This window comes from Crocodylus siamensis, chromosome 2, assembly GCF_052110815.1.
Source record: "Crocodylus siamensis isolate JL-2025a chromosome 2, ASM5211081v1, whole genome shotgun sequence".
Classification (NCBI taxonomy): domain Eukaryota; kingdom Metazoa; phylum Chordata; order Crocodylia; family Crocodylidae; genus Crocodylus; species Crocodylus siamensis.
This window is the reverse complement of record NC_143396.1, coordinates 6,188,447-6,213,338: the sequence shown is the minus strand read 5'-3', so window position 1 is coordinate 6,213,338 and position 24,892 is coordinate 6,188,447. Positions and strand designations below refer to the sequence as shown.

General features: G+C 50.8%; 2 protein-coding genes across 6 annotated transcripts; both read left to right on the top strand.

Moving 5' to 3' along the window:
* The first annotated feature begins 1,616 nt into the window (after window positions 1-1,616).
* UBOX5 (U-box domain containing 5) lies at window positions 1,617-24,450 on the top strand. Of its 3 annotated transcripts, none has more exons than XM_090035070.1 (5): window positions 1,617-1,741; window positions 15,284-15,380; window positions 16,356-17,553; window positions 21,954-22,115; window positions 23,503-24,450. In XM_090035070.1, exons 2-5 carry the CDS (start codon window positions 15,327-15,329, stop codon window positions 23,709-23,711), a joined length of 1,623 nt encoding a protein of 540 aa, XP_089891196.1. In that variant the 5' UTR covers window positions 1,617-1,741; window positions 15,284-15,326; the 3' UTR covers window positions 23,712-24,450. The 3 variants fall into 3 exon arrangements, with proteins under 3 accessions (XP_089891196.1, XP_089891198.1, XP_089891199.1); XM_090035072.1 differs by lacking the exon at window positions 1,617-1,741 and adding an exon at window positions 9,349-9,490; XM_090035073.1 differs by lacking the exon at window positions 1,617-1,741 and adding an exon at window positions 9,362-9,471.
* FASTKD5 (FASTK mitochondrial RNA regulator 5) lies at window positions 1,638-8,855 on the top strand. Of its 3 annotated transcripts, none has more exons than XM_090035065.1 (2): window positions 1,638-1,741; window positions 6,325-8,855. In XM_090035065.1, the coding sequence occupies exon 2, from the start codon at window positions 6,363-6,365 to the stop codon at window positions 8,853-8,855; it is 2,493 nt and encodes an 830-aa protein (XP_089891191.1). In that variant the 5' UTR covers window positions 1,638-1,741; window positions 6,325-6,362. The 3 variants fall into 3 exon arrangements, with proteins under 3 accessions (XP_089891191.1, XP_089891193.1, XP_089891192.1); XM_090035067.1 differs by lacking the exon at window positions 1,638-1,741 and adding an exon at window positions 1,974-1,995; XM_090035066.1 differs by lacking the exon at window positions 1,638-1,741 and adding an exon at window positions 5,216-6,205.
* Window positions 24,451-24,892: the final 442 nt, after the last annotated feature.

The window sequence follows — 24,892 nt, the reverse complement described above, 5'->3', positions numbered from 1 at the left end:
GCACGCATGGTTTCTCCTGGGAGAGCAGCATCTCTCCCATGAGAATCTGAACATCTGTACATGGCTTCCGTCTCTGCCTGTTGTCTCTTGTCTTAAGCTGCACAACCTCATTGTAACATCCCCTCCAAGAGATGGGGGGGCGGGGTTCATTTGCTCGCTGCGCCAGACTCATTGCTGTGACAGGTCTGGCAGCCCAGGCTGACCCTTTGCTCCTCGCTAGCAATTTAAAGCTTGCCTGGGTGCAACCATGTGGGAGCACTCACACCCCCAGAGGGAGAGGGCTGTTTTGCTGAGGTGTTTTGACCTCAGTTCCCCGTAAGTGAAGATGGGGGTGATGACGCTGAGGAGGAGCAGGGGCAGCCACGATTGTGAACAAGGGGTGGGAACAGTTGGGCATTGCCTCAGGGAAGTGCAAATCCCTCTGGAAACACCCCATGGCAGCAGCAGGCAAATAGGGAAGACTCTGGGGCACTCTGTGCTCCTCATAGCATTATTCCTGCCTGAAGCAAATTGCTCCCCGTTGGCTGCTGATGGCAGGGGGGTTTTCCCAGCACTCTCCAAAGCCCACAGACTCTGAGTGGAAACCCACCTGCAAAGCTGATGCCGGGTAAGCGCGAGGAAGGAGAAGTAGGAGTCAGTCCCACTGGGCAGCCTGGTTATAGCCTCTGGCAATGCGCCATCACAGCCTGCCCAGTCTGGCATGCCAGCACCCTCCGGAGAGGCAGGGTGGCTCTTGCCCTGGTCAGACGAGCAGATGAATGAGCACCAGGATCTGTGATGTCACAGTGTCTGCTATGACATCGCCGAGATTCGAGTGAAGGCTGCACTGTGTGCAGCAGTCTTGGGGCACGCACAGGAAAGGTAAGGCGGGTGCTGGGCAGGGATGTCATGATGCAGAGCAGCCCCGGGGACGCCGATGTCACACCTGAGGCAGCGGGTGATGTGTAGGGGTCTACACAATTGGCTATTTTGCAGATTTCGCAGACACTGCAAAACCGGGGATTGCCTGCAAAATTCACCTTAAAAAAAACTTAATAAACATAAAAAGCTGACTCCCCAGTGGGAGCCAGCAGCGCATGGGCCAGCCTCGCAGCCCGGGGAGGCACCCGCTGGTGGGGTGGTATGAAGGGCAGCAAACAAGATGGCAGCTGCCCCCTACTCCCCCACGGGGGCCTCCCTGCCAATCAGCTCCGAGGGGCGGGGCCAGCAGGGCAGTCTGGGAAATACCCGCATTATTTACTCTTCCTGCCACCACCTGCCGTGAAAGCTGTCCTGTCACCACGGTGTAACTAGGTCTGTGCTGTGGAAAAGTGCTGCGAATGATGCTCCCCTTTGATGTCATGATGCAGAGCAGCCCTGGGGTGATGACATCATGCTGCGATGTGAGGTCACACTCTGGTTCTGAGCAACCCTGGGAGTGATGATGTCATGCTGTCTCGTGGGGCGTGACCCCCTGGACCCAGTGGCAGGGGTGTGACGTGATGCCGTGACGTCACCCCTCAGCGTACACCCCTCCCCCTTCAACCCGCACCGCAGTGACGTGAGTGCCGTGACGTAGGCGGGGGCGGGGGAAGAGCGCGGGCGCCACCTGCCGGGCGCGGCCGCCCCCTCTCCCGCGCGCGTTCTCCTCCGCCCGGCTTCCGTCGCGCTGGAAGTTCGTCAGCGCCCCGTGGCCGGAAGTGCTCGCGAGCGGCCCAGGCTCGCCCGGACCCGGCAGCAGCTGGAGGCCCAGCCCGTGCGGGTGAGTGCTAGCGAGCCCCTCCCCCTCCCACCCCCCGGGACGCGACGCGCGAGCGACCGACCGCGGGGGGCGGCGCGGTGCAGCCCCGCGCCTGGGCGGGCCGGGCCGGGCCGGGCCGGGCCGGGGCCGCTGTTGCCGGGGAGCTCGACGGACCCTGGTTCGTTCCGTCTGACGCACGACACGGGCGGGGGACACGTGCTTGAACCGGGCCTCGCGTCTGGGTCACGGCAGAGCGGTGTCCGGGCCTTTCCCCAGTAAGATCCCGAGCTAAGAAACCTCGAGGCGAGCTTTCTGCTCGCTCCCGACTGGATGTGCCGGGCCCGCGGGCGTGTAAGGGCCGGTTCGCTGCTCGCGTTGTCTCCTCGCGCCGCTCGGGGGGGCTCCGATCCGGCTGTGGGCAGGGAGCAGGGCAGCCCTCGCCTTCAGCGCGAAGGGTCGCCCGCTGCAAGAGCTCGAGCCCCACATTGCGTTGCCATCCAGAGATAGCTAAGGCACTCGCGCCTCATCTTGGGCTTGACGGCAACGTTTAGCTCTCTCCGTGCCAGACAGGGCAACAGCGTTCAAGCTGCTGGCTCTCTGCCCCGGGCTCGGCCGCTTAGACAGCTAGTACTAGACAAGACGTTGCACAACATATTGTCGCACCATTTTTCAGCATTTTTAAAGACTTTTCCCCGTCTTCTGCAGTCCCTGCGCTCTTTGATTTCTCTCCTGTTTCCTGGTTCTGGTCTCCTTTGCTTCCTCCTTAAACTTGCATCTCTTCCTTCAAGCTTATCGCTGCGTCCTGCCGCCTCTTACCCTCCTCCTTATCCTTCTCCCAGAGAACACGATCTAGGCTTACAGCCGGCTGTGCAGTGAGGGTGAGGAAACTAGAGGACTAAATACTCTGATGTCCATCAGAGGGCACTGCTTGCTGTCTTCTCTTTGTGCATGAAATTGTGCCTGAAACTGGGTTGAGCATTCACTGTGCTTGCTTTCTTCACAGAGGCGTGACCTCCTTGGCTTCAGCTGGGAAGCTGTCTCAGTGTGCACAGTCGTAAAGGCTTCCATAGTGCATCAGTGACCCTTTAGTTCCAGGTCTCAGGGCAGAGGAATGCAGAAGCTGATACGTATCGCTCCTGTAGTGCCTTTCTCAAGCTTTGCTGTCCCTAGTTACTTATAGTCCTCTGGTTTCCAACAAGGGGTGGGCAGAATACGGCCTGTGGACCAGATGCCTCCTGCCATGTGATTGGATCTGGCCCATGGAGGGTGCCTGACGGTTGATTTTATCCAGCCCGCAGCTGGCCCTGCAGCACTCTGCATGGGGCCACATCCCGCCTGGGGCAGGCTTTACTGCACTCCTGTGCCCACGGACACCCCTGGCCTGGCACGCACAATTTCCTGTCAGGGCCACACCCAGTGTGACTGCAGCTGCCTGGGCACTGCTCTGCTCCCTTCTCCTCCATTGATTCCTCCTCCTCCTCGCTAGCACCATAGCCAAAAGGGACTTGGGGGTCATGATTGACCACAAGATGAACATGAGCCACCAATGCAATGTCACAGCTGATAATATGAGCAACGTGCATCCATAGATGCTTCTCAAGCAAATCTCAAGATGTCATCCTCCCATTGTACTAGGCCTTGGTGAGGTCGCAGCTGGAGTACTGCATCCAGTTTTGGGCTCCACAATTCAAGAAGGATGTCGAGACTCTTGAGGGAGTCCAGAGTAGAGCCATGCGCATGATCAGAGGGCAGGAGAACAGGCCTTATGATGAGAAGCTGAGAGCAATGGGACTCTTCAGCCTGGAAAAGCACAGGCTCAGGGGTGACCTGGTAGCTGCCTATAAGTATATAAGGGGTGTTCACTAGGATCTGGGGGGAACGCCTATTCACTAGAATGCCCCAAGGGATGACAAGGTCTAACAGTCATAAACTTCTCCAAGACCATTTCAGGGTGAACATAAGGAAAAACTTCTTTACTGTCCAAGGTCTGGAATAGACACCGTCCAGAGGTGGTGCAGTTACCTACTCTGGACACTTTTTAAAGAAATGTCTGGATGCTTATCTTGCTGGGATCCTTTGACCCTAGCTGACTTCCTCCCCCTGGGGCAGGGGGCTGGACTCGATGGTCCTCCGAGCTCCCTTCCAGCCCTAATGTCTATGACATCTACAAGGTCTGCAGAACCGAGCAGTACCCAGACGACTGCAACCACGCTGGAAGCAGCTCTGCCAAAAAGCTGTATGCACTTGCCAGGGCTGGAACAGGCACGGGTGGGAGCAGCCAGGGCTCGAGCCCAAGGTGGGGCAGCTGTGGGCTGGATGCGGCAAGGGAGACCATACCTGTGCCACACCGGTGTGCCCAGGCAAGCTTTGCTGCTCACACCCCCAGTCGACTCCCGGGACCTAGCACAGGTAGCCCCCCTCCCAATACTGTATACTCTTGTAAGACTTTAATTTGAGCTATTATGCAATCGCCTCTATAGACACTACTCAAACATAGATCAGAACAAAACCATATTTTGAAATAATATTGAAATACATTATGGCTGATGTTTGGGGGGTTTTTTAGTATATGATTTGGTTTTTAATCTATAATTTGTTAAAGTTATTTCTTCTGAAGGATTTTGTGCGTGTGGCCTGTAACAGCTCACCAAAACTCGTTAAGTGGCCTGCCAGCCAAAATATTTGCCCATCCCTGTTCTAACATATTTCCTCTTTGTAGCAAGAGCGGGGTGCAGATTTGAGGAAGCTGAAGATGCCTGTCTAATGCGTCCTTGAGGTTAGCAGTGCAAGATGGGGGAAGCGCATGGTACACAGCACTGGCTTTATGCTGTGGCTAATCGCCATCTGACTCCTCGTGACGGGCTCAGTTGGCCCCTCACACAGGCTGCCAACACTGAGATGCTGTCCAGATTTCCCATTGCTACCCTGCCTCTGGAGCAGTTCTGTCTACAGAAGTAGCAGGGGAGCGTTCATATGGACGGGGCCCAGCTGGCAGCTGGCATTTTAAACCTGTGTCCTGAGCCTGCTGGAAACTTTTCCCAGCTGAAAGATTTGAGTGCTTGGTTCCCTGCATGGTTCCCTTTCTCCTAAATACCCAGTTGTACCCTGGAAACAAGTAACAGCTCTGGATGCCTCCTGTTATTCCTCTCATGTTCTTCATTGTCCTCCTTTTGCTTTGGAGCTGCTTCTCTCCCTCTCCACTGTCTACCCTTGCTTTCACCAGCAGTTTGCCTTCCTTGAGGCAGCTTGTCTGTCCAGTTGGCCAGTACTCATTCTGCGGCCCCCTTTATGTGAGAGAGATTCCCAGACAGGGTGGATAAAAATCAACAATTTTTTTATTTAAATCAGACTTTTTTTTAATTTGATCATATTTTTTTGTTAAGATGCTTTTAAAAAAAAACTATATAAAATAGTTTTAATGTAAGATAGGTTAAAGCTCAAAGATGTCATCACGGAATTAGGGATTATAACTTCTACTTATATACTATTTGAAACAATATATGCATGTAGCCTTTTTAGAAAATGTTTGTAAATAGGTCACAGCAGGCTATATTAGGGGCCCAGTCTTATGGGGTTCCCAGAGACTCCTTTATAGATTAGTAAAGATTAAAGAAAACCACTCTACCCAGTGGGGCTTGGTGCTCATTCAGTCTAAAAGGTCCTATTAAGCCATCTCTATGATGCTTAGTTTCAGTTCTCAAACTGGATTTGTGTCTTCAGAGATAACATCCTTGTTAACAGCAGTACAGTATATGGCGATGAGAGAGAACAGACCTGATTTACCTACCCTTCAGCCTTCTTGTCTGTCTGCAAGTTTGTGTGCACAGAGTCAAGCCCTTACTTCTCTGTAAAAGTGCAAAGTTTCAAGAAGTTAAATGAATAAAGGATATCAAACATCAAGAAGGCACTTTTTGTAGAAAACAATGATTGAATCAAAGCTTCCTGACCAGTGATTTGAATCGTGCTTTAAATCATGTTTTAAATCAAATCCACCCTGCTCCCGGATCTACATCTCTTCCTAGTACCTCAGCCTGACACTGTTATTTCTCAATATTTTGTCTGTGAAGCTGGGATGGCTTCCAGCTTGTATTTTGAGAACTGCTTAGTTTCTGATTAGCACGTCTTCATTTGAAACACAAACTGATTGAATTAATAGCTTCAGAGATGCAAAGCTATGCAAAAATAAAAGGAGAGGGTGTTTTCAGCTTAAAATTTAGTCACTTTAAAAAAAGCGGGGGGAGGGGACTGACAAGCTTAGACCTGCCAACTGAAAGAACAGTCACATTTTTCTGAATATGAGAGCGTTGTTTTAGGAGTTCCTTGTAGCAGTGAAGCTGTCAACCATATCCCATCACTACGATGCAACAGGTCATCAGATTGCAAAATAACGTTGATGATTGACCTTGGATTGGCCTTGTGGTCTGAACTGCTGAATTCTGGACTTGCAGGCAGATGTCCAACACTCAGTCACTACTTACAAACCAGGTGGGAAATGCACCCTGACACTAGCTAACTTACTTACTGTAGTGTTATAGGCTTTGTTTTAAAACAAAATGTATCCTAATAGATGGAAACCACTCATTCTTCATCTGCCCTTTTTTCAGTACCTGGAAGCAATTCTGACCTCAGTAACTTGTGATCCATGACTACAGCGATAATATGCCGAAGACTTCCAGGAGGAGTCAGCAGGGCTGCGACATTTTCAACTGTGTCCAGGAGTGGGGCCAAGAAGATGATTCCCAGGAGAAAGCCAGAGGAGGATGGGAACCCTCAGGTGACTGACACTAAAGCAGAGGTGATTCTGAGGCTGCAGAACCCTGTAGAGTACAGAATATTTTACAGTCCATCAGCCTACATGGCCACCAAAACCACATCATATCAGAATGCAGCTGGAAGCCATGCGGCTGGTGATGAAAGGCCCTCTGTTAGCAAATTCTCCAGCATTGTCACCAAGCAAGTCCAAAATACCTACAGCATCACCTGGCACCGAAGTCTGAGCACAAAAAGCACCATGCTGCATCTGGAATTTAGCAAACCCTTTTCCACGCAAGCCAGCCTGAAACAGCCAGTTGAACCCAAGCCCAAAAGAGATGAAATGCCAGATGTTGAGGTGCAGGCTTATCACAGTAAGGAGGATAGCCGGATGTTTCAGAAACAAAGGCCTGAATACAGCTGTCTGTGTTATGACACCTCTACACCCATGGAGCCCCTACCCCTAGAAGAAAGAGACTTGATCTTACACAGTATAAGTACACTTAAAAGTGAGCTGGTCCCAGGAACTATTGTGGAGTATTTTTGCAAGCTGAGCTGTCTTCCAATGGAGCAGCACGCTCCCCTGAAGTCCCATGTCGAGTTCATGATGCTATGTCACTACTCAGTTAAAAAGATCAAGATGTTCAGCACATCAGAACTCATCGCTATTTTAAAGGCACTTGTCCACTTAACAGTTCTTCCCAACCACTTTGTGATGAGTACATACGAGAGGGAATTCTGCCTTCGGGCATGGACCATGAACCTGGAACAGCTGCTGCTAGTGGCAGATCTCTGGCGCTGCTTGGGATGTAACGTGCCTCACTACTTGCGCATCTTCTTGAGTTACATGAGCATGCACTGGGAAAGCCTCACCTTGCCCCAGCTGGTGCAGCTGATGTACATCATAGGAGAAGGCCGGAATGCTCCCCAAGACTTAATGCGGAAGCTGGAGACCTTGGTGTTGGTGAACTTGGATTCCTTCAACTTGGAGGAAATTGGAACTATTTGCCTGGGGGCCTTCAAGGCACACTACTGCTTCTCAGAGCAGGTCATGAAGGGAATCGGAGACAAGATCTCACCCCGGCTGGAAGACATGAGCAGCTGTGCTTTGGTGAACGTGCTGAAGATGTTCCGTTACACTCACGTTGATCACGTGGACTTCGTGAAGCAACTCGAGAAGGTGGTTCCACCTCGGATTCCTAGTATAGGCATCCAGGGTATTATGCACATAAGTCTCTCCTGCGCAGCCCTGCGTTACCTCAGCAAATGCATTCTGAATGCTGTCGCCGCTTCGGTGCCTTCCAGGGTGACATACTGCCGAAGCAAGGATACTGCCAAGTTCTTGTGGTCATATGGAAGCCTAAATTATGAGCCACCTAACGGGGAGAGGTTTTACAACAGCCTCATAGAGCAGTTGCGCAGGCAGTTGCATGAGTTCAGGAAGTTCCCTCAGCATCTTCTCACAGGTTTGCTGGGTCTGGCATTCACTGAGCGCTACCCATATGACCTGATTAACTATGCCTTGAACAATGAGTTTATCCAGTTAATCAATAAAACTAGATTTGACCTGAAAAGGGACCTGTTCACTCTTGATGGCAGCGTAGAAATTGAGTGCCCAAATTACAAAGGCAATCGCCTTGCGCCCCAGTTTCGGCAAGAAGCTACCGAGGTACTGTTGAGTTTTGCAGAGCGAGAAATCTACGTAAAGCCAGAAGTCCAGGAGGTGCTCGCTATCCTAGAGAACATCCTAGGTGGGCCCAAGTACGTCAAAAACCATATGATCTTACCTCACACCAGAACAAACGATCTAGAAGTTCATTTGGACCCAGACCGAAACCCAATACCTTTTAACTTCAAAACTGCCCCAGCAGATAAACAGGTGGTTAAAGATGAGCAGAAGGACATTGGAAAGAGTCCCTCAGATGATTTAATGAATCAGCTCTTAAATGGGAAATCTAGTGGCAGGTCTTCCGAGATTGATGATAAAACTGAGGTGCAGACTCACGGGCAGAAGAGGGCAAGAGACGAGCAAGCCCCATCCCCTGTGGATTATTTTGCATCTCCAGATGGGGTTCCTCTGACTGACTCCCTCCTAAAGGTTTTGACCAAGTCAGCAACCTCTCCTGAACATCCTTCCTCACCACCAACGCCGCAGCCTGCAAAAGTGAAGCTCGCCATCCAAGTAGTAGCCAGGAATCACTATTGCTACAAAACAAAGCACTTGCTGGGGCTGCACAGCATGAAGAGGCGGCAGCTGCGGCGGTTGGGCTACGTGGTGGTGGACGTGGAGTTCTGGGACTGGTTCCAGTTGCTAAGAGAGACCCAGGCAAAGAGGGTGAATTACCTACGCCACAAAGTGTTTGACTCAATTCCCAAAAAATAGACACTGTTAGTTAAAAAGAAGCCATTTGACAAGACTGATACCTAAATCCAGCACTGCAGAGGAACCTGTCTGGCTCTCCAGCGGGGAAAGTAGCTGGGCAGATCCTTCCCTCTTGTTTCTGATCCTTATTTTACTCTTCCAGTGGTTTATCAAGCTTTGCTGGCGCTTTGCATAGTCAGGGCTGGTTTGACAGCCGCCTTAGGAACCTCATCAACAGCTGTATATGCTGTGCTCTTCTCCTCTTGTAAATGTTCCCCAGCATGATTCTGTTTATAAATAAAAGCCCTGACAATATAAGATTTTCACACCTCCATCTTCCTCGGAGCGAGAGACGGTGCATTTGTTTGCCAGCTCACTTCAGGATGGTTGTTATGCTCTTCTGGTACAGGGAAGTCAGCCGGAGAGAATCCTAAGCTACGCGCCCGGTCCCTGCGACAGACTTCTTGCATGTAGTGCAGCTGTACCCGCCAATTCCAGTGCAGCTGGGCCGGATGTCAGGTCATACTCTCCCATACCTTGGCTTGTTTTCAGGCCCACTGCTTCACAGGGGACAGGGAGAGACTCCAGCGCTTCCCCTTTTCTCGGCTCTTTCCCTGCAGTGGAAGTGAGCAGGAAGGTGTGTGGATAGTGTGGAGGTGAGAGCATGTGCCATGTCAGGAGTGGGAGGGAGAGGAGAAATCTGCTGTGTATGGCAGGTCTGTTTTGCATAGGCACATCTCAGTTCAGTCTAACAGCGAGGCCTCCACCCTGTGCAGCACCCACCTTGCTGGTGCTTTTCAGCTCCATTGACCTCTCGGCCCATCTAGGAAAAAATGGAGTGAACCTAGAAATCCAGCTGCCCTGTTCCAAGGTAACCCTCCCAGTCGGGCTTGGATCACACAGGCTGGGCAGCATGGCAGGAGTTTGTGTTGCCACCAGCTAGGGCAGAGGTGGGCAATTTTTTGGGCTGGAGGGACACTTAAGGATCTGTTGTGGGCTGGGGAAGGTGGGGAGCAACTGATCCTATCTGGCCCTGGTGCCCACCACCAGGGGACCAGGTGGAGCCGGTGGGCAGGCGAGATATCCATGGAGACTGGCCCAGGACCCCTGCGGGCAAGGCGCACTCGGCCAAGTGGATGGGATGGGGCTTTGGGCAGGCAGGAAGCAGCATCCAGGAGTGGGCCAGGATCACGGAGCTGTGACAGCACAGGGCTGGGCCCTGGGACAGAGCCACAATTAGCTCCCCACACATCTCTGTGACGGACACCAGTTCCAGGTCCCAGGCTGATCTCTATGGAGACCTTGCCCATCCGCTCCATCCGGCGTCCCCAGTGGTGACAGCCTGGGGTGCCTGGGCAGTGAAGCTGGGTCCAGCGGTGGTGGCAGAGATGGTGGCAGCTGGGCAGAGTGAGCCATCACTGCCGGGACTGCCGGGAAGTCAAGTCCGGCTGCCTTGCCCTGTGCCCAGCGGTGGTGAGACCAACTGCACATGCCACGGCCCAGACTGCTCCCTTCGCCTGGGCCAGGTGGGGCTGAGGGACCTGCCATGGGCCAGATACAGCCCCTTGGTGGGCCGGATCCAACCCACGGGCCCTATTCTGCCTACCCCGAGCTAGAGTGTATACGCTGAGAAGAGGGGGTATATTTCCTCCACATTCATAGGGTTGCATCTAAAATTTGGCAGTAAGGAGTCTTCTGGGCCAGAAGGTCTCTGCTCTGTAACATGCCTGATGCAGTTTGGAGCATGTTATAAACTGCAGTTTTCATCTTTTTATGCTGCGCTGTAATTTCAAACACTTTAGTGTCACACTGGCAGGTCCAGGTATAACATTAAGTTGAATGTACATTTACTTTGTGAAGCAAAGTGAAGCTATGAAATGCTGGAACTGAGGCTGAATTTGTGGGGGAGCTGTCGGCACAGGGAGGGACTCTGTTTGGAGTTACCTCCAGACTCTCATATTAACCCTTTCATCTCACCCGATCCTGTTTTGCACTGGTTGCCCCCAAAAATCAGTTGGGAGCCTGGGTATGTTGCCTCTTCGTAAAGGGTGGGCCCAACCCCTGCCGCTCCTGGAAGGCCCTAAAAGTTGGCAAGAGTAAGGATATGGTGGAGGGGGGGCAGGCAAGGTTAATGCTGGCACTGCATAGCCATTGAGGGGTTCCTGTTGTTCTGATGTAGCTCATTTCCTTACGCTTGAATGAGAGGGAGGAAAGCACCCTGGAAATTCCCCCTGAGGTGCTTGTTGGTACCCACGGGGTTGTTCTTGGGGCAGAACCGTTGCATCAGCTGTGCAGGCCGTAGTAGCCGGCAGCAGTCGGTCCCCTTCTCTGCGGAGCGGTGAGAGAGGTCTGCAAGGCATGTTTCAGTGATAGCAATGGGAAGGGGAGACTGGGATCATGGGTGGCTTACTCTTCCCCATCCCATTGCCTACGTTTAGCGGGTGCTAGACTCCCCGCGCCTGGCCTCTTGTCCAAGTCTCTTTGCCCAGCATTTCTAGTCTCATCCATCCTGGCATCTCAGCCCAGTCTGTCCCTGCATCTCCTCCAGTCTCCTTGTCCAGCTGATCCATTCCCTTCCCCCATAACTCTACCAAGCTGTCTCACCCTCTCTTGCCTTCATTTGTGCCCGCTCCTGGGCTCCATCTTTGTCCCACCCATTGCAGTTTCCACCTGGGAGACTGATTGCTTGTCTGATCTGTCTTCCTTTTCCCTGCCAGTTTGCAGTCTCTAGTCGTTTCTCAGCCCTTCCAGTGTGCAGACTTCTACCTGCTAGTTCAGGGCCCTCCCAGGTTTTCCTGTCTTACCACTGGCCAGTCCCAACCCCTTCTGGTAAGATCAGTTCAGAATACTAAACGGAGGAAAGAGAAATCAGATGCACAGATAGAATCAGAGGGTTTAACTGCCTAAGCAGGGGTACAGCAGGCACATTTTGGGGGTTATTGTGGAGCACAAGCTATGTGATAGTGTTGCAAAAGGCAAATCTCCTGGGGGCTGCAATAATAGGAGTGTAGCATGAAGGGCATTTGCAGTATATTCTGACATAAGCTAGATGGAGTCTGGAGGAGAGTAATAAGAACAATATACTTAGAAGACATGACCCACAGCAGAAGAGTGAAGGACCTGCTTTTCTTTTTTTGTCTAAAAAAAGAGGTGAAAGGGGTTAAACACATTTTAATATGCAGCGTTGCATCAATAATAAAATATAAACATGTTGGGGTTTGTGATTCGTGCCCACCATGAAGAAAGGTGCACCTAATGAGGAAATCGGCTTTATTTGCACAAAAGGTGATTGAGAGGATACTGGGAACCTCCTCACCGGAAGGATTGGGAAGGACTGGAACGGTTGAGGAAGATTGGGTATTGTCTTCACTGGCAGTTTTTACGATTTGGCAGACGTCTGCTGGGAATTGCTTGGTAGTACTTGATTCTGCCTTGGAGCACCAGGGTGTGGATTATGTGGCCTCTAGAAGTCCTCACTAAGCCTTCATTTTATGATCAAGGACAGCAGTGCCTGATCTCCTGGCCCCATGGGCTGGAGGAGCAGCACAGAGCCGGTCCCTGAGTGCCAGCTGGCATGCTAGCTGGGCTTTGGCTGTAAATTGGTGTGCTTGGGAGTGCAGGGTCACATTATCCAGCCCCCATGACTCCCATAGATTTTTAGCAGCAAGGGAGTGACAATTCTGCCACTGCTCCCCTGCCACCAAATTTCCAGACCTTTAGGGACCCCCATGGGCTGGATCTGGCCCACAGGGCAGGGGTTAAGCACCTCTGTCCTAGCATAGGAGATGACTAAATTACCTTCCACTGGAGCATGTTATTCCTCACATTGCACCTCTTCTGCAAAACTAGCCTGAAGCACACTTTGTGTCTTGACCAGAAATCTTTCCAGAAGAGGTTAACAGTACAGTGCGGGATGATTACAGTACAGTAGCACCCGGTTTGAGTCCTCCCCCAAAAGTGTTGGGGTCCTAGCAACCCAAACTGCATTTTAATTGCCCAGTGTTCCCATCTGATAACAGTCTTGGGCACTAACACGAGATCAGTCTGTTTGAATGTGGGTTTTTATTTTTAATTTACTGACATTTCTCTCTGTTGGGATCCCAAAGTGTTGAACAGGTTATAACTGTGTGTACACAAAACAGCAGGGAGCTCAGAGGTGGAGGGGGGACCTTGCTGTCTTTATTGTGCTGTCATAATACCTGTGGATCTAGGCATGAACCCGGAGCCTGTTGTTAGGTGCACACCAGAAAGGCAGTCGCTGCCCCAAAGAGCTTACGGTCTTCGAGCGAGAGGATGCCATGGTTACAGACACACACAAGGGAATGAGAAAACAATGAGACCTTGTTGATCAGCGTGATGGGCAGGGGTCTCGGCCTATCCACAGCCTCCCTCCAGTCAAATATGCATGAGCGCAGACTGAGGCAGTTTGCAGGGGGATAAGAGGAGAGCAACCTCCCACAGAGAGATGAGAGACATGAAGCATATACTTTCTGCCTTCTCATCGCACCCCAACAAGAGAACAGGTATCTTGAAAGTCTGCCAGTTCACCAGGATGCTTTCACCTATCGGGATTTTGCAGCTAATCTCCACAAGATCTGGTGGAGGCCAAGAGCGCGGTAGATTTCCTAGGAGAACTAGGCAGGCATGCTCTCGCAGTGGATATCCCCCTGAGCTAGGATCAAGAGAGTATATTGAAGAGAATGGAATTTGGAAAATAAGCTAACTAGCCCCTGCCTAGGGACAGGAAGAAAATACCTTCATGAGCAGATGGTAACTTAATTCTCAGCTACAGAGTGAATTGCATTTACCTCTGAGTTATCTGGTAGGGGTTGTGGACCAAAAGTTTCATGAGACCTTTAACAATCAGGCTGTCGAGGCATCTGTTTCAGGTCTGGAGACACGGCACCTCCAGCACTGAGCTGTAGACGATTGCATACTTAATGTTGTGTTCAACAGATGCCCAGTTTGCAGCTGTGCAACCTTGAAAATGCCTCTTTTTGCTTACCTGGATGCAGTGCAACATTGAGCATTGCTTTCATGAGAGCGTCCGATTCGGAAAACAGCCAGGCAGGCGTTGGCGTAGCCGAACTTCCAGGCTCAGCTCTTTCAGGAAGTGATTGAGATCCGCCCCTCCTTCAACCCTCGGTTGAATCGGGCGCTTAAATCACCATTTCTGACTTCCATAGACAGGTACAGCAAAACATCATCTGCTAACCTGCCTTCTTGTTTTCCGGCCCCATTGTCCAGAGCAAAGTGTCCCCAGGATTTCCAATTTCCTTCTGGCTGAGCTAATAACCTCAACTGAAGATCATTTCAGGTGCTCTTTGTTCTTGATGGAAGTGGCAGGTTTTGTGATTTACAAGATAGCTCTAAGCACCGAGGCTGGTTTCAGAGGTTAAATCTCTTCTTTGCAGAGAGCATTATTTTTTTAAAAGAATAAGGTCTCACTGGCCTGCACGTAGTTCTCTGGATGGACATATATGCTCATCTGACTTGTTATCAAAATAGCTATCTCTAGTCGCTGTTCAAAAAGTTGCTGACATCCCTGAGCTCCAGTGCTTCCTTAAGTAACTTGGCAATGTTGTATAATGATTATTAATTTTGCATTCAGGGGCTTCTTTCACCTGAAGATCTTAAAGCACTTTGAAAACTTTGGTCCTTGCTGTACCCCTGTACACCACGAGCTGCGTGCATGGCAAGAAGCCCGGGAGGTTGTGTTTGAGATTGGACAGCACCCAGTGCAGTGGGACCTCAAACACAAGTTTCCACCTCCTGACAATGTGGAGTCTCAATAAGCAAGGCAGGCACCGGCTGGAAGAGGCAATGGGTACAGAGAGGTGATATGATTTTTCTCAAGGTCATGCAGTAAGTTGTGGCAGAGACCAAAGTAGAAGCTAGGTGTATTCCAAGCCTGATGCCCATCTGCAGAGGGAGCGTGGCCTAATGGTGAGGGCAAAGAACAGGCTGTGACTTGGTGGGAAAACATTTTCAAAGGCAGAATGAGGAAGCAGGCTATGGCTGGGGAGGCAGGCAGTTCCTATTTGTGCCTCTGGAAAATCTCCTTTGGGTTGAGTGGATACCAGGACAGGCTTGAGGTCCCAAGACTCTTCCTGTAATTACCTGGCTGTGCTCCCCTTAATAAGGCTGAAAATCAACTTGCCAGCCTGCTTGCAGATGCTGGATTTTTTCATGCCAAATACTTGTATGTTCAACTGTATGTCCATCAGATCTCGGGTGAATTATAACTTGATCTCCTGTCTTCACCTGCAGCCCCCACAACCGGTTATTGGGTCTCTTGGATTATGAACAGTCTTATTCACTTGACTCTAAACTGCATTTTTTGAGCAGACCTGGAGATCTCCTGTCACTCGGGATTATTCATACAAGCACCTTCTCTCGTTCACTGTTCACTGACTTCCACCGTTTTTTTGCTTTTTTTTGTTTCCCAGCTGATTCGGACACTTGGAAGCTGAACGCTCTCAAACTGCCAAGATGGTCATAAATGCCTGCCTCCCACAGTTCAAGCCAAGGATTCACTGCAACAAGGTAAAGTAAAAAGGCATAATGGGCATTTATGCATGTGCTCTGGGAGTTGGGGGGGTGCTTTAATTACAGCAGCTCTTAGAGCCACTCTAGTTAAAGCACTTGGAGCGTCTCGTTTATCAGTATCCCCATGCTTTAAAAATGGGGGGGCGGCACTTTAACTAATTAGTGCATTGGAGCAGCCTTGCTGCTCATATATAAGCTCCCAGTGTTTCCTGGGCTTGAGGAAATGAGTGTGTGCTCTGGTATTGGGTGGAAACAGCCTGATTCATCTTGGTTAGATTAGGCTTGGGAGCCATGGGAGGGAGCTACCTACTTGGTACTTGGTTTGAGCAAGGGGAGGAGGTGGGGTAGTGGCTTTTTCTGCTGCCATGCATATGTGGTGTAAGAAACAGCAGGTACTGCAGCTTGCCAGGCTCCATGGTGAGATTCCTTGGCAGACTCCTAAGTTTCCCTTTGGAAGCATTTCAGAAGGAGGTGCAGAGAGGCACTACTGAGCCACTGTGCTGGAAGGCATGTGGTCTCATAGTTACGGATGCTTCCCATGGAGGCTGGGCTGTGCTTCTAAGCATAAGGCCAGTAAATCCTGTGCGGTCTTTTGGCATTGCCTCTCCTCTTAGTCCTGTTGTTGGCCTCTTTGTATTTCTACTGAGGCAACATCCTGAATCCTCTGCAATAGGTACCTGCCATTGGATTCTCATGTTCCCTTTAATGCACTAGGCTCTGCCAGCTGTTCTAACAGCCCGCTTTCCCCAGGCAGACAGGCACAGCCCACTATTCCCAAGCAGCCGTACAGGAACAACTGGGCAATTCATGTGAACCAGAGATCAGAACTCACACTTGGGTTTTAACCTCCCCGGCCAGTCATTTCATCCCTTATTTACACCTTGTCTGGCAAAGACTGGGTGACTGCTGGCTACACCACGTTCCTCTCTGGGTTCGGATCGAGACCGATTTCTGCTTTCTTTCGCCACGCAGATCTCTGCTGACGGATATGAAGTGGAGAACCTCATCTCTGAAGACCTGGCGAGGAGAAATCGGGGCTTTCGCAGCGAATATTTTATCAAACCTCCGGTGCACATCACCATCTCCTTTCCCTTCAACATAGAGATCTGCAGGATTAACATAGATATCTCGTCAGGAGGCTACCAAACCTTCACCGGGCTCGATATTTACACGTCTACCTCAGCCAATAAGACCTCTTGGAACAGCCCCGAGGGTCAGCTCTCGCCTCTGGCCAGTCAGCCGGTGTCAGATAAAGACGTGTTCACCCTGGTGGGGAAGGCCGTGCTCAAAAATCAAAGCAGAGTGACTTTCAGCCACAGAGGCTTCAAGCTGAGGCCTCCCTTCCATCAAATGGAAGCTGGCTTCTCCTACCCAGGGTCTGCATCTCAAGACCTGTGGAATAAAGGCCCAGCCTCACTCAGCAACGTATCACACTTAAAGATTTGTATCACCCACGTAGCGGGAGGTGGCCTGCCTTGCATTAAGAGGCTGGAGGTCTGGGGCCAGCCAGCCAAGTCGTGCCCCCCGGAGTTGGTCGACGGTGTGTTCCAAGTGGCCTCTGGGTGCCACGCTCAGGACTTTGGCGGCATAAAGCCGGAGCCGTGGACACCAATGGAAAGCGACTGTGTGCCCTTTAGCAATGCTGGCAGCGAGCAGCAGACTCTCCGGAAGCTGGTTGATGTTATTCAGGATATCCCTGAAGAGTTCCTGGACCCCATCACTCTGGAGATAATGCCTTTCCCCATGCTGCTGCCCTCGGGCAAGGTGATCGACCAGAGCACCTTGGAGAAATGTAACCGGAGTGAGGCCTCCTGGGGGAGGGTGCCCAGCGACCCCTTCACAGGAGTCGCCTTTAGCCAGCACTCCCAGCCCCTGCCTCACCCAACACTGAAGGCAAGGATAGACCACTTCCTCCTGCAGCACAGCATCCCAGGCACCAACCTTCTCGGCAGGGCACAGGACTCTGAAATGGTCGCACCTTCTTCCCTCACAGTATCTTCTCTGAAAAGGAAAATGGACTGTATGGAGCAAAGTCCCCATGACGGCAGCCGCCTGCAACCTTCCTATTTTTCTACTGCAAACTTACTAGTCACGTCTACCTCAGAGAGCGGCGCGAAAAAAATGAAAACTGAGAGCGACTCGCACTCGGCCCAGATGGACTGTTCAACAGGTATCTTGCATTCCTAATTCCCTGCGTCTCTCAGCCCTCCTGACCTCCCAGGACCAGTCGCATGCATCTTCCCAAGTGTGGTTTTCCTTAGCCCTCCTAAGTCCTGCAGCTTCCTACGCCAGAACCGGGGGCCTTTTTGTGAGCTTGTATATTTTGCTATCGTCAAATACTTCTGAAAGGATTTTACTGTCTCATCTGCATCCGATCTCTCTTCTTCCCATCCCCAGCATAGTCATCCTGTAAACATTATCTGCAACCATTTCTGCATTGTTTGTTTTATTTTCCAGTACCAAAGCTCACTAGTCTCCCCTTGACCTTATATGATCCCCTGTTTGGGACTGTAATTGGTTTCCATCACTTGATTTCCTCCCCTGCCTTGGGTCTGCATTTCCTTTCTCCCCATCTTTTTCAGGTCTCATTGGCAAACTTTGTCAGACTGGAAGAACATCCCTTGCCACAGTAATTTTCCAACAGGTTGCAGGTTTACTAGCCTAGACACAAGCCACTCACCCAGAATGGGGATAAGCAGGGTGAAATCTTAGCTGCCTTGGGTGAGCTGGTTAGTAGAAGCATGCAGGGGCTGCTCATACAGGTGAGGCGAGGCTGAGGGTACTGGGCTTATTTGGTTCGGAGAAGAGAAGACCGAGGGGGATTGAATAGCAGCCTTCACCTCCCTGCAGGGGGGTCCAAAGAAGGTGAAGCTGGACTTGTCTCAGTGGTGGCAGATGACAGAAGGAGCAATGGGCTCAAGCTGCAGCAAGGGAAGTTGATGTTGGATATTAGGAAGAACTTTCCCACGAGGAGGGTAGTAAAGCACTGGGACAGGCTCCCAGAGAGGTGTGGCGTCTCCATCCTTGAAAATGTTTAAGACCCAGCTAGATATAGTTGGGGATGGAACAAGCAGAGGGCTGGACTAGATCTGACCTCCTGAGGTCCCTTCCAACCCTAATTTCCTATGATTCTGTGACAGCAGTTGGGCTCCTGTTCCCTGTTATGTTTCCAGTGGTCCTAACCTTATGTGGTGTTTTCTGGCTTGGAAGATTGGCGTTTACCCTAGCACCGCTTGAGGACACTCCTCGTATCCCAGTCAACAACGCTAATCTGAATTCCAGCCCTGGGGCCCCTACCAAGGACGCTCGGATGTAATAGCCAGTAGAAAGAGCACACAGGATGTCTGTCAAGCTTTAGCAAAGGCTTAGGGGTAGCACTGCACACAAGGGGCTGCTGGCGATTTAAGGGGGAGAGGTTGTTTCTGATGGAGAAGCCTTCTCACTTGCTCTGTGCAGAAACCCAAGGGAGTGTCCAGAGGGAGCAATGGGAAGCAGCCACGGTGTCAGGCTGTCTGCCTAAGATATAGTCATGGTGTTGTAGCCAGTCTCCTGGCTCCCCTGGATTGTAGCTCCTCGGGGGTGTCACTGGCGCATTAGGCATAAGGGATACTCCCAATAGGTCTCAGTACGGTGGATTTTCAAGTCCTCTCTTTGACTTCTGAGCATCGTTCGCTGCTGGGAGAGGGGGATGGCTTGGGGGCTGAGTGTGATACACAAGATAAAGGCACCCTCCTTTCCTGAAGACTGGTGGCTCTACTCTTCAGGTCTCTAACAAGGACTTCATTCAGCCTCACCTGGCTCGCAAGGGGTGGTAGCGTTCTTGACTTTTGCTTTGTCCTTGACTTAAAGTATTTTCTTTTCTCCTGGCAATTTTTCTTCCTCATTTGTGTCTTAAGTTGATTAACCCCCAGATCGCTCTGTCTGTACCTGTTCTTACCGGCACAGGGTTACTTTTCACACTACATCTTTCCTGCCCACAGTGGTTCTCAGCTGGGTGCCATGAGACCCTTTGAGGAGTGCTGCTCTCCGCATGCCTGTTTGCATCAAGCACCTGAGGAGCTGAAGTGGGATGAACAGGCAGGAGCCCTTTCTGCCACAGGACTTCCCAGTCCCACTCGGCAGGTCCCTCCAGAGAACAGAAGCGTGGGGCAGTTCCCCATGCCAAGGCAGCCTGGAGAAACACCCAGTTCAGAACCACTGCAAATCTTCACTCCATAACCGATATCAGCCTGGCTTATTTTTTCTTATCCAGGTAGAAAGAGGTAGCTTGCCACATCCTATCTCCAGTCATAAGGTTATGATCGGACCTGGAGCGAGTTTCCTGTGAAGTTAATGTGCACCAAATGAGGCAGCAGCATTGCCCACGTCCTGCAGCACTGGTTTGTTTGCAGGTTGGGAGCTGCCAAAGGCAGTGGGTGTTTCTGGGCTCCACAGTAATGCAAGAAGAGGTGGCAGCTGTGAGAGGGTTAACACAGCGGAGGGCGAGTGAGGATGAGGTGGGGAGCCTGCAGGCCCTGCGTGAGTCTGTGCCGTGGAAGATAAGACTCTGCCCCGTCCCCCACACCCGATGTGTGTTCAGCACAACCCCCTCTCTTCCCCCTGCCTTCTCCCCTCACCTCCCTGCCTATGTTGGCCAACTAGATCATCCCAGCCTAGGCTCTGGTCTTCAAGACCTCCAAGGATAGAGATCTCCCCCACCGCTCTGGGTAACCTGTTCCAGTACTTCACCCCCATACTAGTGAGAGAGTTTTTCCTAATATTCAAACTCAACGTCCCTTGCTGCAGCTTGAGCCTGTTGCTCCTTGTTCTGTCTGCCCCCGCTGAGACCAGTCCAGCTCCATCCTCTTTGCAACCAAAGGGATCCTCAAAGGAACTCTGTACTTCCTTTGAAGTGGTGTCGGCTTTTTCTTCTCATTTCAGATCTCGGGGCTGTTGCCAAAACCTTTTAAATTTATCCCTTCTTTTTATTATATCAACAGATGGACTCAGGAGAAAGTCCTAAACACACTGTGAAACCATTTTGTGTTCAAATGGAGTCTACCAGCAGTTCTCAACTGTGGTGCTGTTAAAATCAGGGAAAATTATGGAGGGGTGCCTTGAGCCTAAAAACGTTGAGAAAAACTGGGCTAGTTGCTCAGTATAGTTACTAAGTAATTTAGTAATCCCCCAGAAAAAGAGGAAAATTTAAGCTGAATACATGTTGTGGGTTGGGGGAAGAGAGACAAAGAATCTATGAGACAGTAAAATGCAGAAAGTCTGTTGCAGTGTGAATACACAGCTCACAAATGCCTGCTGGACGTAAGATTGTGTCTTTGAGGTGAGTTGAGTTTTCTTTTCCACATTTTGCAAAGGTTTCATTTCAAATCACCAAGGTTTGGGCAACAAATGACACAAACCAGGTCTGTCTGGGAGGGACCTGAACATGCTAAAAGTGAATTACAGCTGCAGGTCTTGAGCCTGAACTGTGAGTTTGGGGCTCATTGATTGATGAGTCGATAGTTATTTTTATTGCTGCCAAACCTACAGATCTTGTATCTTTAGGTTCTTGTATCTCAGTAGCACTTACTTACTTGTATCACCAAGACACCCATTTATGTTCTGTTTTATACTTAGACAGGTTAAAAGACTTTCCCTGTCCTGAATGGCATAGTCCCATATCTTCCATACTTACCTGGCCTTCATTGCTTTAATTTTTAGCACCTGGTTTCTTTGTTTATGTTCTTAGGAGCAGGTAAAGTAAAAAAACGCTGTATGCTGCACAAGAGTCCCATGTTCTCCAGTTTCCTTTCTAGTTTGGTCCCTCAATTCAGATGCATGCTTGTTTCTGAAAGAAAGTGGTAACCAGTAGCGTGACCACCAGTGGTCCTCAAATGACAATGGGGCTTTGTTTTGGCGTGATCGTTCTCTGTCTGCCTGAGCGGCCGAGCATGAGAGCTCTGAGCTAGTGCTCCAGGGCCAGAAATTGGACCTGACCAGTCCTGGCTTCCCCTGCTTGAATTGAATAGGACGTGCAGGGGCAGAGGGAGAAGGGCTGGGGTTTTCAAGAGGGGCTGATGGAGTGAGGTGCCTGAATCCTATTGTATAGTGAGCCCTGATCTTACTGAGCTGTCCACGCCTCCTGGCATTTTGAGGCCCAGATCCTCCATAACACCTAGGCGCATGCCAGATTGGAGCGATAACTGAGATTTCAGCGCTCAGTTCCCTTGCTCTGAAGCAGTGTAACACGTAGCAAGTATATTTGGGCTGCTCTTCCACAGATCTCGAAGCATTTTTCCCTTCGTAAGTGAGGTCTCATGCTCCCCCTTCTGCATATGGAGAAGTGGAGGGGAGGTGGAAGACCTTGTCCAGTCCATCACTGAATTGGCGCAGCAACAGAGCGGAGATCTCACCCCTAAATGCTATGACCTCCGCAAAGCACATTGGTTTTTCAAAACCCTTTTAAGCTGAGGGATCTCAGACACTGTTGGGAAGGGAGCTGGGAGCACTTCCGCCTGGGCGTTCAGTGAAGAAGATCCACGGCAAAGTGGCACGTACGTGGTCTCTTCCCAGCTGCTGTGCCTCTCTTTGCAGATCCGGTCTCCCACGAACAGAAACTGTCACAAAGCTTGGATGCTGCCTTGAGCTCTGCCCTCAGCTCCATGCCTTCCTTCACAGCCAGGTTAATAAAGGGCCACCAGCAGCCCCATGGCGAGGGGAGCTGCAGTACTTCGTGGACTACAAGTACTGCCCCAGGTAAGGTGTGGCCAGGGAAGCTTGGGCATCACTGAGGGGAGGTAGAAGACTAGCCTGTGGCCCTGTGCAAACTGAACAGGAACCGCAGGCTACGCTGGGCAGTGCCTGATCTGCCATTTCTTCTCTGCTGAGCTAAAAAATGATGAGCATCTGAATTTCCACAGCAGGGGCTTCCCCCAAAGTAGCCTAGTAGTAAGGTACTTTCATGCTATAGCATTTGAGTACCTCGCTGTCCTTTATGCTTCCCGTACCCCTTGCAGGGCAGGAAGGTATTGTTTATATCCATTTTACCAATGAGCATCTTAGGCACTGAGAGCCGTAAAGGTATTTATGCACAACAGGCAAAGATTTGCTTGCAGCATGGATTAAAATATTTGCATGTGCTTCAGTCTGGCTAGCAGGAGTAGTGAGCCGCAGCAGGCACGTCAGTGCAGATGTCAGCATGGACTAGCATCCTCGGTGCACGCTCACAGCCCTCCATGGGCTTGCCCAGCCACCCTGGAAGTCCATCCTGCTGTGTCTTCGCTATCCTTGCTGGCAAGACTGAAGTTAGCCCTAGCTTGTCCCTTCTCGAGCCACCGGTGCTTTGTACCCATCACTGAAGGGACTCACTCAAGGTCTTATGGGAAGACTGTGGCGGAGTGGGTATCCTGCTTCTCAAGCCGGTGCACTTCTTCATGAGCGTAATGAAGATTCTCTCACGAGCACAGAGGACTTGGGAGTTTTCTGTTGCTGTTTCTGGGTCACAAAAATACCCTGGAGCCAGCTTTGCCCCCTCAAAGGGCACTTGGTTTTGCAGCTTCATTTCAGCGTGTGTGGCTCTGAGCTGCTTTTCCTGGGAGCATTGTGCTCTTCAACGTTTTGCCACACCTCCAGAGTCACGCCTCTTGCAGTGGTATCTGGACAGACCTTCATAGCTGTTAGGTGAGGAGAATTCAAAGTGATATTCAAAGTGTGTATGTTCTCACAGTGCAGGTGACAACATCTGCAGAGCATGGAGAAAGGCAGTCCCTGGTTGGGCAAAGGGGACAGAGACTTGAATCCTGCTAAAGAGAAAAGCCACTTGCTAGTTTTTCCTTCAGTTAAATCCTGGTGGTGCCAAACTTCAGTGTGCTCCAGCCCTTTCCATACTATGATTCTTGGAAGCGGGAGGTGTGCACGTAAAGCTATTCAACTGGTTCAAAGAAAAGAGGGACCAGCCTGAGCTACCGTGAGCTTCAAGTGCTCAAAATGAGCATGGTAGGAGCGGTAGGTGTTCATTCTTCTCAGGGTCAGGCCCCATGTCGAACATCTGGTGCCAGAGTTTAACCTGGCATGGGTTTGCAGGTGATGCTGTAACCTCACCCAGCTTGGGTTGACAGAGCTCTTTCTTCTCTCTGCTTTCCAGAGCACGACAGGAGCAGCCAAATCCACGCCTGTGCTTCCTGTGGTAAAACATTTTCCGCTTACTTCAAAACAGAGCCTGTCTACCAGCTTCCCTGCGGCCACCTCATGTGTCGCCCATGCTTAGCCGAGAAGCAGAAATCCTTATCGATACTGTGCATGAATTGCAAAAGGTCAGTGGCCACCCACGATGTGCTGAGGGTCCACTTCTAGCTCCTCTCTGTGGCTATCGAAAGGTTGTGGCTGGAGAGCCCCCAGGATGGCTCAGAGGGCGAGATCAAGAGCCGCTGCTCTTCCACTTGCCTCTCTTGATCAGTCCAAGGATGTGGTCCTTTAAAGAGCTTGCCAGATGGTCGCCCATAATCTGAAGTGGACCTGGTCTTCTTACGCTCACAGAGTAGTGGGGGGTTAGAGCATCACACAGGAGCTAAGCGATTACAAGGATACTTAAGCCATAGCTTCTTTAACAAGGAAAATGTATTTATATGATCCTGACCTCCACCCAGTCATGCGCCATCCATCTCACCATTCCAACGGCTCAGTGCTTAGCATAGGTGCCTTTCGGACTGTGTGTCTAGCTTCCCTGTGATTTAAAACCATTTTAAGTATTTGACAAGCTGCCGTTCCGTCATGGACTAGCGGAAGTCCTTGTGGTTGAGAGCACGTGAACTACCCGACTTCTCCCCTTCTCCGCACCCCCACCCCACCGTGCCCGGTAGTCTCCCAGTTACGTGAAGAGCCCATAGGTCACCCATTCTGGAGACCAGTAGGCAGCGAAGAGGGGACGTGGTTAGTGCATTAAGTAACTGGCAATGATCTCATTTTGCTCATGCAAACGGTGTAGAAAAGCCATTGCATTACACAGTGTCACTCTGTTTATGTCGTACGACTGGACCAGCTCCCATCCTGCTGATAGACATTTAAGCCTTAATAAAATTATGGTTAAAGTCTCTCTCTCTCTCTCTCTCTCTGCTTTGTGCTTGGCCTCTCTCTGCGTCTCCTTAATGAATTCTTGCTCAGAGCAAAGGTGAAGAAGACAGCCAGGTCCAACAAAGGAATAGCCCTGTATTTTAAAGGTAGGGGCATGGGGGACTTCAGTAGACTGGGTCCCAGTTTGCATTGATACAAGGTCAGAATTGGCATGATCCCTATGAGAAAATGTGACCTAGCTGTTCAGACCTCTGGGCACTATTGAAAGTAGTAAATGACACGGGAACAGTATATGCAAAAACATACTTCCAAACCGCTTTCAGTTCAGAGGGAGCAAATGGCAGACCGAGCGGGATGTATCTGAAGGTGTCTGGGTTTCAGCCATCCAGCAGTGACTCACCATTCACACCTCCTCCAGCCCAGATCTTCTGGAAGCTCATCTCTCTTAGCGCTTCCAGGATGAG